Below are 16,242 nucleotides of genomic sequence, written 5' to 3'. Positions count from 1 at the left end.
GTATAATATCGAGGTCTTTATCCATTGAAAGCTAGAGAATTGGAGAGAATAGTCAACGTGTCAATGTTTTGCATGACCACACGTATGACGAGTATGCGCCTGATTCTATAGCTTCTAGTTATAGAATTTTGTAATTAAAATAATATTGCCCTGAGCCTACCGCAAAGCTTTCGATGTAACCGGAACATATACTATGTAAATTTCATCAATTTACATGGCCCGACGTGACGACTAATCTTAATAATTCCGGCCCTCATTGATATTATATCATTATCCGTTTATCAATGAATGATGTGATGGAATTCGAGGATGAATTCTATTTTACTGATGGAATTCAATCAAATGTCCAATATTTGAAAATTAAATAGTCGATTTTGACTGGTTTGCAGTGAATATTCACCAATTGTCACAGATATACACGGTAAGAAAATTACGGGAATTTTTATTAAAAAGTTTGGAAAATCCAAATGAGCATGCCTTAAGCGCTCATGTCATCCACAAATTATTTAGATTGAATGTTTACATTACGATTTGTTAATTTTTTCATCAAGACTTCTATACTTTTTTTTATTCGTTTTTTTTGTTTGAATTTTCCCGCAAGTGGTGTTATCTCCTCTGTAGGTCGAGCTAAAAAAAATCTCAACAGATGATAAAACAGTTAGTAACTGTACCATCATGTATGTATAGTTTCTGCTTGTTTATAGTTATTTTTCAATCCTATTTTATGGAAAATAATATAAATGGCTGCCGAAATCGCAGAAAAAGTCACCGAACTGACAGTCGAAAAAATTAACTGTATTGAAACGGAATTATTTTGACTCGCAATTTTCACAAGGGTTTTGGCAAATTTCTTAAGGAATAAAACAAAAAAAAATTAAATCGTGAAAATGATTTTTGACAAAGTTGTGGTGTTATCAAGCCCAGTGTTCCTGTGAATACCACGCTCTTATTCATTTAATTCGTCAGAAAAACGAGTTTTTTCTGAGAAATCTTATTTAATCGATATAAACATTTATTTAGCGTGTTCTGTAGTTATTATTATTTATCTCAATATGCTTTTTATATTTAATTTTTTTCGTTTAAATTATGAAAATCACGTTTTAATCGAAATCATGATTTTTAGGCGAGAGTAGAGCATACCTGCGCGCTTCGCGCTTAAGATAGAACCCTCGCGTCTTCCGTAGTCAAAAGTTTATGTTAGACTGTACGGTATATATACTTGAGAGCCATTATTGACAAACCTAAAACTTTTTGCTGTTTATGTACTTATTTTAGCCAATCACGAACGAGAAACTGATCGTTTGAAAAGTCTGGCAACACCGCATGAGCGTTAATATATTTTATAGTAGTTACACTGTAGTGTTTTCGACCAGCTGTAGACTAACGTCTGTTTTGATCCGTGTGTTTATTTATTTATTTACATACATTTATTCGGAAATATAATTACAATGTCTGAAAAAAAATAATTGACAGTGTTGTTTTGTTTTTTCAGAAAAATCAGTAATTAAATTTTTTGTGTTGATGTATTGACTGATTTTAAATTTTACTATTTTTTATTATTTCATCTGACTATTATTTTTATAACTTATCAAAGATTAATATATATTATTATATTAAAATTGTTAACTTTTTTGAATTTTTAATAAATATAGAAAAATACTTATTTTCATAAAATAATTATTGTTATTTTTTTTTTAAATAAATAAAATTAATAACTATAATATTACACCTAACGTACATTAAACTTTTCAAATTTTTCAGCGCAAGCGCGTCTCATACTTTTTGCGCGGCTCACAAAACTTGCGTTGTTGCCATAGCTTTATTAACGTATCCCTTCCTCGGCTAAAGTCTGGTACATTTTTCATTACTTATTAATAAATATCTGTGAAACTGTGTGGTAATTATCAATGAAATTATTTTTAAAAAATTGTTTAGTTATTAGTTAACGTTACTCTAGTTTTTTAAAAAGATCCTAAGAAAAGTTTCTGAGATATAAAAATGTTTGTAGGTAAACTTTTGGATATCCCGTATACCGTAATGTATAAGAGCGTTCAAAATTCAAACTTTGAAATTAAATATCTCTGAAACTAGATGGTCAAAAATTTTCAAATTGCGCCAATCGATGCAGAATTATATAAACATTAATCTGCCAAAATTAAAAAAAAATCATAAGAAAACGACTCTGGCGAGGGTACTAACTTAAGGCATGCAATATAATAGTACTGAGTCAAATATGAAAATTTCAAGCTAAGTAGTCTGCCTTATATTTAATTAATTTAAAAAATTAAAACATTTTAATGAACTTTAGTTATTATTCGTTCTAATAAGCCATTAATCATCACTATTGATATTTATTATTGTATATAAGAAGGCATCTCGTGCAAGTTACTAATTCGCGTGCAAGCCTGGCATGCGGACAAAACTTCTTACCAGCTGGTACCTTCTCTGGTACGGGTGTTTTCAGAGGGTGGAGAAAATTAACGAGAACTTGTAACTAATCTTTATTGATAGTCCGATACAATGGTATGGATTTCGATGCTATCAAAAACTTGTTTTATTATCATTATTGTTATTATTATTTCTGTTATTTCGTACCTTGATTTTATTTATTAACTAGACGAATAAAAAATTACCATTATATTATTTTAATTGAATGAATCACATAAGCTTCTATGAATTTGGTGGTAGCCCATTTTATATAGTTTTTTCGTGATACTATTGATATATCATTTATAAATAAACTTTCGTATACTCTCAATCACGTATAATAGCTATACTTCTTTTGAGATTATGAAGGAGCTTTTGTTAAATTTTAACAAGGCATTGAGAACGAACGGATGAATAAAGCAATCGATAGAATTCCAACATGATAGTATACTACACTGTTGAACTTTCTATACAAACGGATAGTTCTTTTAATTTTTTGTTAGAAAAATTAAAAATTTTAAATAGTTATTTAATTCGAAAAAAATTGAAGGAATTTTTACTATTTTAATATCGTAATTTTTATTTCATAAAATAGTAACGGTGGACTATACTTCTCATTTAGTAATTTTTACGATCTACTATTGTAAATTTTATCCAACAAACAAGACCAGCGAGAGACTCAAAAAGTCCAATACTATACAGCTAATTATACAATATTTGTTTGTGAACTTTACAATTCAACTATTGTAAAAATTGATAGTCTATTTTTTTAAAAGAAGTTTTAGGGAGAGAGAGAGATAGGAGGTTGGACTAATTGCTACTTTTACAGTAACCGAAAAAAGAAATCGAAATTTTTTGTCTTATCCGGGAATCGAACTCAGAACTCTTTGGTTGGCAGCCAGGGCCTCTCCCTCTACGCTATCCGAAGTAAACTACTACCAAAGTCCTTCAACATTTAGATAAACTCGGAGTCTAGCGCTGTGCACGGTCATCACTCACACTAATTGAAAAACATTCCAATGCGACTAATGTAAAATTTGTTATACTTCTATTGGAAAGATACAGAGGCAGCACTGGATAATTTTAATCTCTCACTTTTTACAATAGTAATATCTTACTTTTTCTAATCGTAAGTTGGAAAATTTCATGAATAAATAGTAAATTTTCTTCTAAAATATTTGACAATTAATACTAATGAAAGTATAGTCCAGCTTTACAATAGTTGTATCATAAATTTTCCTAGAATTTTTTTTCCGTGTACAACAATTTTTTTCTCTAATTTTTCGTAATATTGTTAGCCTGTATTTCCCTGCAGGCATTAACAATTAAGCCTCAATTAATATCTAAATTTGTCATTAAAGATAAACTTGACTAAAAAAAGTAATTCAGACGGCCCAGACCAGGACTCGAACCTGGATCTTTTGGGTATGCGCCAAAGGCTCTACTTATCAAGCTTTCCGAGAGTTAAACTATCATCTAAAACATATTTGACAATTAATACTAATGAAAGTATAGTCCAGCTTTACAATAGTTGTATCGTAAATTTTTCCAGAAATTTTTTTCCGTATATTTTTTTTGAGCAGCGTATTGCAGGTCTGCTCCTTATCAACAAGGCAAAGTTTAACGTCATCTAACTTTGAGCCTTCACCAAAGAGTCATTCAGAATTAACAATCGACGAAGAACACTGAACTGGTCTTTCGGTGAAGAACGTCAAATGCAAGTCTCACTAAGTTCAATAAGTAAAATTGCAAGTTACTTAAAGCGATTTTGTGGAACTTGGAAGGAAATAGCGGATAATGAGTTTTTGCTGGGCTGTATTAAAGGTTACATAATATCTTTTAATCCCGAGGTCCGCCGGGAAGCCGAACTCAGAGTAGTGATTGAGGACAATGAGATTGAACGGTTATTTGGAAGGGCAATTTATGGATGGCTCGGATAGATTAATCGTTAATCTTAAAATTTTCAAGGAATTAGAAAATATATATATTCTAATTAAATATTTTTAGGGCCTTTAATTCAGTAATTACTTGAAAAATATTTTGAGAATTGAAAATTTACAGGAAAGATGTTCTGAGAATGTTAATGTCAAGATTAAGTTCTTAGAGTCCTTAAGATTCTCAATGAACAAAAGAAAAAGTAAGTTATACTTCAGAAATTAAATGAAATTTTTCTCGCTGCTTACGATAAATTCAGTGAGATCATTAGTAGAGTTGATTAGGGATGAAGAAGTTTAATGAAGTAAATTGATAAGAGTTTTTTATGGAGAGACAAGTGCATTTAATTAGAAAACTGTCGTAATTAATTTACAAATTAGCCGCTGCGTGTTTGAGGGTAGACAGCGGTTCGTCGGATTTACGACCACTGGAGAGATTTAGAAGCATTAATTTAAGAAAGAAGAACTTTGATTGTTAACCGTACATGATAATATACCAAATTGCTTTTTGTTGAAAAAAAAAATCGTCTAGGTAGTAGAAATAAAATTAATGCTTTCTTTTTGAAGCAGAACAATCTCAATAGATGTTTAAAACTCAATTGGTTACATGTTTGAGAAGATTGTGGATATATAAGCTTAGATATAGATTTGTTTGCAGTAGAAATTGATAAAAGAGTGATAACTTTTCTATAGTCTTCCAAATCTGCGTGCAGTTGAAAGAGATGCATTCTTGATTAGATTTTTATTTCAACGAAAAAAATCTTATAAGACAGTTACGAAGCAAATGATGAACAAGTGGATAAAGATAGTCTTGACAGGGAGTTGGTTAGACATCCCGAAGATAGCAGATTGGTTAAACTGATAACCAAAGTTTCGCAAGAGTATAAGATTGGATGTTAGAAATATTTTGAATGAATCGATTTGATTAATTAATAATTTACTGACGATTGAAAATATAATTTGTTAACCTCGAGCATGAAGTAATATAATGCTTTAATAAATTAAAGGTCCATCTTGAAAGAAAATCTTTATTGCAAACCCTCGGAAAGAAGATAAGAATTCTCCAGATTTTTTAACTTGATTGGAGAAATTTTAATCTAGATTATACAAAGAGTCTGGTGAGAGAAGGTGGGTTTATCCAATATATGTGTTTGGTTTTCTATAAGCAAATCGTGCACACTAGTGATCATTGAGGTAGCTACATGGTTATAAATATACTATCATTATTATTAATCTCTTCGAACGAGGCTCTTGGTATAATTACGATCAAACTTTGCACGCCTTCGACGTGCTCGTTTAATCGTTAAATTATAGCAAATATAAGCTAGTTATATAAGAGATCGTATTTTAGCTGCCGTAAGAGAACGTTTACTTAAATAGGATGAAAACACCGTGGTTTATATTTTCGCGGATTCACTTGGTAAACGCATTTAGATTTTCATGTAGATGCTAACCTTCATAAAATTATTTCAATAGAATCTATTATTGTGATTATTAGATAGATTTCTTTAGAAATCTATTGAACCACTGAAAAACTGAAAAAACGCTTCATGCTCTTAGAATTAAATTCTAACATGTTAAACTCGGATATGATCAAAATTTAAAATCATTGCGATTAATAAATTTTGAAAAATTGAGATTTTTTTATTTTTAGGCATGTAAACTTTTTTTTCGGCTGGTGACAAATTGTTTGATAATATTTCAATTTTTGAATTAATTGATAAAGTTTGAATTGTAGTCGTTGTATATACTTATACTTTATAATCCTCAACTTTGTTTATCGTGATATAATAGTTTATTTATTTATTATTTACTATTAATTGTTATAAAATTATATGGGGTCAATTGAACCAGCAGTCCGGGGGACGATTGAACCATACGGAGAAGCATGGGACATGCGCGCGCATCTTGACTCTACGTGAAAAAACTCAGGGAAATAACCTAACAATTTGATGAACTGAATTTATAATGAAAATTATTTTTAAATTGATTTTTAATTTATTTAATATAATATCTGTGCATTAAAACGGTGCAACAGTAATATTAGCAAGTAACAAATAATTTATTATTTATTAAAAGTTCGGGTTTGAGTTTTAAATATTATTGGTTCAATTGACCCCAAGCAGTGATTCAATTGCCCCCGAGCGGGGGTCAATTGAACCATTCGACGCGTTTGGATAAATTAATAATTTTTTAAAATTCACGTTGTTTATTGACTAATTTATGTATTGATAACGATAGTAGACATAATAAACTACCATTCCAAGAAAAAAAAATTATTATTTAGTTTTAATTCGAACAGTAAAAAATTACTAAATTTTTTTTGGTTCAATTGACCCCCTTCTCACCATGTCAGCAAGATTACGCCTACAGTTCTCAACCGATATTTATGAAATTTTGTGGGCTCATTCTGTGGATCAATACTAAGATCAAGTTTGAAGATGAGTAAAATCGGCCGGTTAGTTTACGAGTTAAGGGTGTTAGAAAATTTTTTTCATTTTTAAAAAATTTTGAATTTTGTATTTGTATATTTTATGGAAATAATTTTCCAGATGTAAAAGATAGATTAATTAAATTTATTTTAAAGTTCACATGATTATCTTTAAATTAAGCTATTATTTGTCGACTTTTGATAATTTTTTCAATTTATTTTACTGTTGGAAAAATTGAAAAAAAAAAAAATCAAGAATAAATTAATTTTTAGCTTTTATCATAAAATTACTTTCATCTGTTACAAATCGTATTATTTAAGCAGATGTCTTTAAATATCTATTTGTTGTAGTCGGTCTCATATAATTTGCAAAAATATAATTATTGCCTTTTAATAACGTGTTTTCTCCAATATTTAAATAAGAAATCTACCGATCCATGTTAAATGTGTTTAAATGGCGCTTTTTATTATTATTATTATTATTAAAATGAATAAATAAATTAAATGAACAAATAAATAGTGAAGAAAACTCTATTAAAGTATAATATTATGGTACTTGTGGTTACTTGAGCGAAAATTATGACTGGTGAAATCATAAAATACTCGACGTTGGTTACTGCAATCGGAGCAACTGAAGAAAGACTGGCTGTTTTAAGTTAATGACTTAAACCTTGAGTTTTTTAAGTACTCAATTACAGTACCCCTATATTTGCTCATTTTTATCGTGTCCTTTTACTCCGTTTTACGACATTTTTTTCCTTCGCTTATCCCGGTGTTTGTTTCGAAGATTTTCATGAGCTAATATTTTTCTCAAGCAATCCTCGAGCTAATGTGAATATTAATCATGCTTGATTAATACCTTCTATAAAATTCACCATCACATTTTGAATTTTTTTTATTTTTTTCTTAAATTAATATCCAGTAGACCGTCGATTTGACCTTCTTCCTTTTAAAAAATAATATTTAATAAAAAAGTTATTTAAACAGTTGCAAAGCTTCGACACATTATAGAAAATTTTAATTAAATTTTATTATGATGCTTAAAAACTCATTACGTTCAAAGCATCTTACCTTATTATGTTATTATTATTATTTTCTTTTTTTTTTATTATTTATACAAAGACGTTATTAATAAAAACACATACCTCATACCACGCAAAATTATTCTTCTATTAATTATTAATTAATAATTTTAGTATTGCATTTTTTTTATCAAGTATATTTTTTAAAAAAAGTACACTGCATCTGAACCAATAAACGACGTCTCGAAGAGATAATATAAGCAATTAAATTTCAGAAGACTCAAAAAAACGTTCAGGTGCTGTAAATTAGTCAATTAAAGTCCGAAAAATCAATATTTTGTATGAAAATAAATTCCAAAAATTTTTTTTATTCAATTTTTATCTTGTACTGATAGATGGATTTAGTAATAAAATTTTTAGTCACGCCGAAAAAAAAAAAAAATCGAAAAATGACAGTTTCAAATGTAATTATTACAGATTTTATAAGAATTAAATTGTAGAACGACATTTTTTCATCAAGAGACGATTTCTATGTCTGATCCCGTGTAAAAAAAAATTGTCCCAAAAATGTCCTAAGCTTGGGACATCCAAACGTGACACTATTTTGGGACAATTTTGGGACATCTTAGAAATAAACAGAAATTTTAAAATAGTGCATTTAAGTAATTTTTCGTCAATTTTACGTATTTTTTGGAAAATTTTCAGAATAATTCTTCAATTTTACGACAATTTTAAACGTTTATTAAATGATTTAAGAAAAAAAAATTTATTTTTGCACAGCTGTAAATTTGTTTAGGAATTGATGGATAAAACATTTATTGACCATTTTTGGGACAATTTAAGGACAATTTTTGGGACATTTCAAAAATATTTTTAGAATTTTTTAAAAGTATTTTTAAGACAATTTTGAACGTTTTTTAAATGATTTTAAGAAAGACAATTTATTTTTGCACGGTTATAGATTTATCGTAAGATTAATGAATGAACATTTTTAGGACAATTTTAGGACATTTTTAGGATAATTTTAGGACATTTTTGGGACATTTCAAAAATATTTTTAGAACTTTTTAAAAATATTTTTAGAACTTTTCAAAAATATATTTAAGACAATTTTGAACGTTTTTTAAATGATTTTAAGAAAGACAATTTATTTTTACACGGTTATAGATTTGTCGTAAGATTAATGGATGAAAATTTTTAAGACAATTTTGGGACAATTTTAGGATATTTTTGGGACTTTTTTGGAACAAATTTAGGACATTTTTGAAATAACTTTGGAAGAATTTTAGGACATTTTCGGAAAAATTTTGGGACATTTTAAAAATATTTTCTGAACAATTTTTAACGTTTTTTAGAATGATTTAAAGAAAGAAAATTTATTATTGCACGGTCATGGATTTATCGTAACATTAATGAATGAAAATTTTTTGGACAATTTTGGAACAATTTTAGGACAATTTTTTTTTACACAGGATGCTCTGACATTATATTTCATCAACTTAACATAATTTATCGAGTTATATCTCTTTGTATAAAATTGATGCATCACGCGTCGGGATCGCTAAAAGTTGGCTGTAGTGCTAACACTGATCTTTATAACGTTATCGTGTCGCTGTTACTGAGAAAAAGAATCAGACGAATTTATACTTATATTTTTCTTTATAAAGTCAAACGAACGGATTATTTATTTTCTTTGCTAATTATAATTGTCTTATAGACTTATTTTAAAGTTGAAAGCACAATAAAGGCTTTGAAAGCCATTAAACTGTGCGTCTTAAATTATAAATCCTCTTAGCTTTAATTTGATACTTTTTAGCTCGGCTGAAAAGACGCATAAATTTTATTGCGTTATAAAAAAAGTAATTGTTGCGGTGTTTTGCTTCACACTGAAAATAAGAGTCTTGATAGTATAAGCTGCCCATTTAAAAATAAATATATATATCAAAGTAGCATCTACGAAAATATTTTAATAATTCAATTAAATGGATCATAAAAATGTACTATTAATAATTGTTAAAATTAACAAAAAATGAAAATTTTTAATTTTTAATAATTTTTTTTTACTAATTTTTTAAAATGATTAAAAAATTCAAATTTTCATTTTTTGTTAGTTCATAAGATAGCGATATTCATACTAATCAAGAATCAATCATTGTTTTATTTTGCAGATGACCACAAGGGCAGAAATCATGGCGGCGAAAACACGGCCTTATTTTTCCCCTCCTCTACTTCAAGAACGTATAACTCGATAAAAAAAATTTTTTTTTTTTTTTTAATTAATTTTGTGTACTCTCTGAATATAAATAAACAAATGATAAAAAAATGGACCGTAAAAATATCAAATGCTTTTTTTTTAATCGACTGCCAAAAAACGCTGGAAATTTGGGCCTCTAGACTAGAAGACTTAAAAAGAAATAATTTTGAATCAATAAAATAATTCTGAGGAAAATTTGTTGTTAATATTAAAAGTTTCTTCTGTTTTTATTTGAATTCTTAAATTTTTTAATTTAAAAAAAATTTTTTTTTGAATTCTTAAATTTCTTAATTTTTAAAAAAATTTTATTTGAATTCTTAAATTTTTTAATTTTAAAAACAATTTTATTTGAATTAGAATTTTTTATGAAAATTTACGAAGATATTACCCTGAATTTAAAACAAGATTAATTTTATTTTTATAAAAGAATATTTTTCTTTTTACACGCTTTATATTAGCTTCACTATAAATTTTTTCCAATATTTTACTCAACAAATATTCTTATAAATGATTACTTTTCTCGGATTGTAAATAACAGAATGTATCTGATTAAATCCTGGTCTTATTTTCAAAAAAAAAAAACACTTCTTGAAAAGTACTTTGAAGTATTGTGATCTTCACAAGAGATGACAAGTAAGAAGTCAAAGGAGCAATTTTTCTCCAGTTTATCTCGCAAAACCACAATTAATTTCATTTTTTATACGTCTTTTGCTTTGATTAAACCTATTACAGTTAAAGCCAAAAGGACATTTGTCTCCTACATACTTTTATCTACTTTAGACTTGAACAATCAATTTTTTCATTAGCCATTGCGTTTGAAAAGCTTTAAATAGAATCTCAATGAAAAAAAAATTTATTCATCCTTTTACTTTTCAGTTCTATTACTTATATAATAAATCCTCCCAGCATTAAGAACACGATATATATTATTATCATTATCAATATAGAGATCAGTGGCCGTTAGTCTTTTGTTGAGGTTCTGATTCAGTTAAAAATTAATTTTATTTATTTAAAAATTTTTTTTTATTATAGTTTTATTTTTCAATTAAAATAATATGAAAATTTGTTAACAATAAATTAACTAATAAGTATGAATAAAAAAACATGAGAAAAAGTTGTTAAGGTCTGAATTTTTCGTAAGACTCGGAAAAAATACTAACATTTTTAGAAATTTTTTTTTCAAAAATTTCCACGGTGAAGAATAAATAAAAATTCACTAGTAGATAAATAAGGACTTTAACTATTAGATAAAAATTAATTTTAAGCATAATCTACACGGAAAAAAAAAATAGTGTTACTGAGGCCATCTATTAGATACCTACTCTTAGATTCTTATTGTAGCAATGAGTATTCCTACAAGAGCACTACTGTAGGGCTACTGGAGCAATCTGTTAGTTGGCTAGAATCGCTAACCAATATTTTTCTTACAGCACCCTCTTACCAGACAAAACGATTTAAATATTTAATATTTAATATTTAATAACAAAAAATTTTATTATTCTATCGATTCAATCTTTTATTAATTATTATTGAAAAATTATACGGATAAATAAAAAAGAATAAGTAATTAAAAATTATTAAATAGATTACATATTAAATTAACAAGTTTTTGATAATACTTATTTATTTTTCATGGACGATTTAAAAAAAAATTGTCACAAGAATTTAAGAATTTTCAAAGTTTTATATATTTTTTGATGGTCAATTTTTTAAGAAATTTTTTGGGGGAGTTTTAAATAATTTGTTGGATCTATAAATTTACTCCACCACATTTTTCATTAAATTATTCGGATTTGATCCTGTCATTGCACTAATTATTTTCAACTTTATTTAAAAACTACCCAAACTATTAATATCTCTATTGGAAAGAACAAAAAATTAATAAGCCAAAGTTTTTTTTAATCATAATCCATAACTCTCGAGAGTCGCATATGAATTACAGGTTGCTAGTAAATAATTACAGTAATTTTGGAGGTGATAAAATGTGTCAAAAAACAAGACTGCGCGTAGAATCTGAGACTTGAACGAGGCATTTACCCCTGACAGCAATCCCGTATGGCTCTCCCAGCGCACCGGCTTAGCTATTTTAGCCAACTACTGTATTCCTGCCAGAGCGATCTACTAGATGGCTCTAGTAACTCTCTAACAGTTGGTTGAGTGGGGATAGCTACTATAGCATTACAAAACAAATACCTGAATACAGCTGATTACGCGGTTAGAAATGACCGATTTATCAAATTTAATAAACAATAAGGATGGACGTAAAATCATCGACTAATTTACATTCACTGATTTTTTAAAATAAACGCCTAAAAAATAGAAAATTATTAATATACTGTATAACAAAAGTTACATTTTTGAGTAGTCGTTTTAATAAATTTAATATTCGATTCTATAAAGAGCGATCAGGTATCTATAATTAAATACTCTTGAATAAATAAACTAGTAATTATAATTAATCGCACTAAAACATGATTTATAAATTATTAATCAATATAACAATTAATTTATTAATTTATTTATTTACAAAGAATATTTACAAGCACCCATTTAAATTATTTCTAACACAATAATAATAATCATCTTAAAAATAATTTCTTTTTCGAGACATTATCTATTTTTTTTATCACTTAATGACAAATATAAGTTTAAAATGAGTAATATTTACATTTTTTATTATTATTCATTTAATTATTAATTATTATTATTATTGTTTATGTTTACTATGATTATTATGTGACTTGAACGTGCATAGCTTTGGCACGTTGACAATTAAATATTTTTGGCAACATACATATGTAATAAACAGTTGTCAAGACATAGTCACATATGAATACTTAAATCTAATAAATCACAACTACTAACAACATCTACAGTTTTTACAGTTAACTGCATTCGTCGTTAATCGTTTAATTTTTGGCTAACACAAGACATACATTTACATTCAATTTTGATATTCACAAGTGTGTGTATGAATGCTGATCGTATGGATAGCGAATAGGTAATTAACTATTACTCACGGGTTTTCAACTCATTACTTGCAAACAAGATTAATTTATTATCACATAAAATAAACGTCTTCCCATGTAAATAAAATATACTAAGAAAAAAAATTTATTTGGAAAAAAATGAGCAATTTTGTACTAAGAAAGTAATTTTTTAAAAATTCTAAACCGACTATTTTTTTTTTTTTTTCAGTATTGAATAAAAAAATTTTAGTTTTTGATGTTTTAAGAGCCCTTTTTGAAAGACATAAAAAAAAAAAAATTTTAAGAGGTCGCTCTGAATTTTTTTAAATTTTAAAAATCGAATACTTTTTTTTAAAATTTTTTTTCTCGATACGGTGTAATTTTATAGACAAAAAAAATTAGTTTCTGAAAGTTTCAGTTATACAGAGTATAATCTAGATTATACTGGGTATAATATAAATTATAATGAGTATAATCTAGATTATAATGAGTATAATCTAGATTATAATGAGTATAATCCAGATTATATTGAATATAATACAGATTATAATGAATATAATCCAGATTATACTGAATATAATCCAGATTATGATGAATATAATGTAGATAGTAGCTTGTATAATCCAGATTATAATGAGTATAATCCAGATGTCACCCCGTACAATCTGAATTACACTGAGTATAATCCAGATATCACTCAGTATAATCTGGATTATACTAGCTACTAACTGAAATTTTTTTCACTACAAATATCACTGAGTATAATCTGGAATGATATCTAATGTCATCTTGTTCTTTCCGTATAACTTTCTTATAAAAAAAATTCTTTTAGATTTAGGAAAAAAAAAATTCTCAAGGTGTCGATCTAAAATAATATTTTTCAAAATAAAATATAACTTTTTTTCAGCAAGAAAATTACCGTAAGAAAAAATTTCAATTTCTTCAATTAAGAATGAAAATTAATTTCTTATCATAAAAATTCTAATTTTTTCTAAATAAATTTTTCTCTCAGTGTATATACGTATATACTAGGTATGGCAAGTGACAGCAGTATATTCTTATGGTATATATTTTCACAAAACTAACATCCATTAACATTCATACATAATCAATTATATTTCACAATACACATTATTTTTACATTGCACTATAATTCTAATTAAATAGATTATTACAATTAATAATATTAATTTTTCAACTCTCATATTTCATTTCCTTTACGAGTTGGTTTCGTATAAATATGTCAGGCCAGTCTCGTTCCCATGGAACTTATTTATTATTATTACAGTAAATATATATTCATTTTATTAAAATTTTTTATTTTTATGTACAGGTTTTACTGATTTATATAATTTATAATAAAGCTCGTTTGGTGAACGATAATGATTTGGCCCTTGAGCATACGTTACATATTGCCTCTTGGTTTATATTTAACTTAATATTACTTATTTGTAATAATGATGTAATGAACCCTGAGAATGAGGTAAATGAAAAATAATTTATTTATAAATTATTGAAACTTAAAAAATTATTAATTACATCAGAAAATAACCTCGCTTTGGATCTGTGTTTCAAACGGCAAAAGCAGAAAAATATTAAAATTGAAATTAATTTATAAAAAAACTATCCGAAAAATCTCAAATTAAATATATACTATTTTTTTTTATACTCTGGAAAATATAAATAGAATTCTCAAATATCATACAAATGTAATCGATATTGTTTGTAACCCAATCTACTCTAAAAATTGAAAATTTCTATACTCATTATTTTTTATATCGTGTTACAAAACGCTATAATTTTATTGTTAAAAAAAAAATTTTTTTTAATTTGTAAAAAAAAATTTTTTTCAGATAAGAAATAAAATTTTTATAATTCATTCAGATTACAATGAGTATAATCTAGATATCACCCAGTATAATCCAGCTTACAATGATTATAATCTAGATATTACCCAGTACAATCCAGATTACACTGAGTATAATCTAGATATCACCCAGTATAATCCAGATTACAATGATTATAATCCAGATATCACCCAGTATAATCCAGATTACAATGATTATAATCCAGATATCGCCCAGTATAATCCAGATATCACCCCGTATAATCTGGATTACACTAGCTACTATCTGAAAATTTTTTTCACCACGGATATCACTGAGTATAATCTGGGATAATATCCAGTGTCATCTTGTTCTTTCCGTATGTATCATGAATACAGAATTTTTCATTATAAAAAAAGAATTATAAATTTTTAATATTTTTTCACTAATGCCGTAATAAGCAATCCATAATAAATTATATTGATATTATTCGAGACACTTTGAATGGAAATCGTGTGTTCATTGTACGAATTAGCATTAATAATGAGATATTAATTTAATTAAGTCATACAAAAGATATTTATTATTTAAAGCGTTAAGTTGTTAATTTAGCCAACGAGGCGATTAAATTTTCATATGACCGATTATATCGATCAATTTTATTTTCAATTCTTTGGTCAATTTTTTATCAGTAATAATTGCAATTATAGTTAAACTTTGGTACTAGAGTTTTTTTTTTTTTTTTTTTTTTTTATTGCGAATGGAGAGATTTTTTCGCCACTATCGCGGTTTTAGCTCTTCAGCCTTTCTCAAAAAGAAAAAAAATTGTAATAAAATATACTATTGGACTGCTCTCTTTGTGCAGTATTGTTTGATATTTTAGTGAATAACATAAAAAAGAGAAAAAAAAGGCCACTGAGTGCTTACTCAATGTGAAATGTTGTGGAATAAAATGAGAATGAATGATGACGATGATAATAAATAATAAAATTAGCTACTCGGATAATTAATTGAGAAATAGAGAAGCTAATTTTGACAATTAATTTAATAAATTCTATGAAAATTATTTTATACAATATAAAGTATACGTTAATGCTAATTTTTACATGGACAAGTATTTAGCATTACAAAATATATTTTATGCGATAATATAAAAAAAATATACGATAATATTTAATTTATAATTAAATATAATATTGATTACTTTGACGTTTTCATTTAATTGCTTTTATTTTTTTTGTTTTTAATTAAAATCTAAATTTTGTTTCGTTTCAGAGACTGCTTCCTAATTCACTTGATCTTCTTCGATCGTTGTGTTTGGTGTAGGTCTCTGTGTACGTGTTTTTAGTACGGTCATCATATCTAGAATAATTAAGCAG

At 26.7% G+C, this 16,242-nt stretch overlaps 1 protein-coding gene across 2 annotated transcripts in view; it reads right to left on the bottom strand.

The window, feature by feature from the left end:
• Positions 1-12,570: 12,570 nt before the first annotated feature.
• Positions 12,571-16,242, bottom strand: part of LOC141532341 (octopamine receptor beta-2R) — a 52,364-nt gene continuing 48,692 nt past the window's right edge. For both annotated transcript variants that reach the window (XM_074250642.1, XM_074250641.1), the window contains exon 3: positions 12,571-16,225. In XM_074250642.1, coding sequence (XP_074106743.1) covers positions 16,220-16,225 — 6 coding nt within the window. In that variant the 3' untranslated portion in view covers positions 12,571-16,219. The remainder of the gene's footprint in view (positions 16,226-16,242) is intronic.

This window comes from Cotesia typhae, unplaced genomic scaffold, assembly GCF_013202065.1.
Source record: "Cotesia typhae breed Kobodo isofemale line unplaced genomic scaffold, CoteBio_Ctyphae contig_59, whole genome shotgun sequence".
Classification (NCBI taxonomy): domain Eukaryota; kingdom Metazoa; phylum Arthropoda; class Insecta; order Hymenoptera; family Braconidae; genus Cotesia; species Cotesia typhae.
Note: the sequence above shows the minus strand (reverse complement) of the source record. Positions and strands in the feature narration are given on the sequence as shown.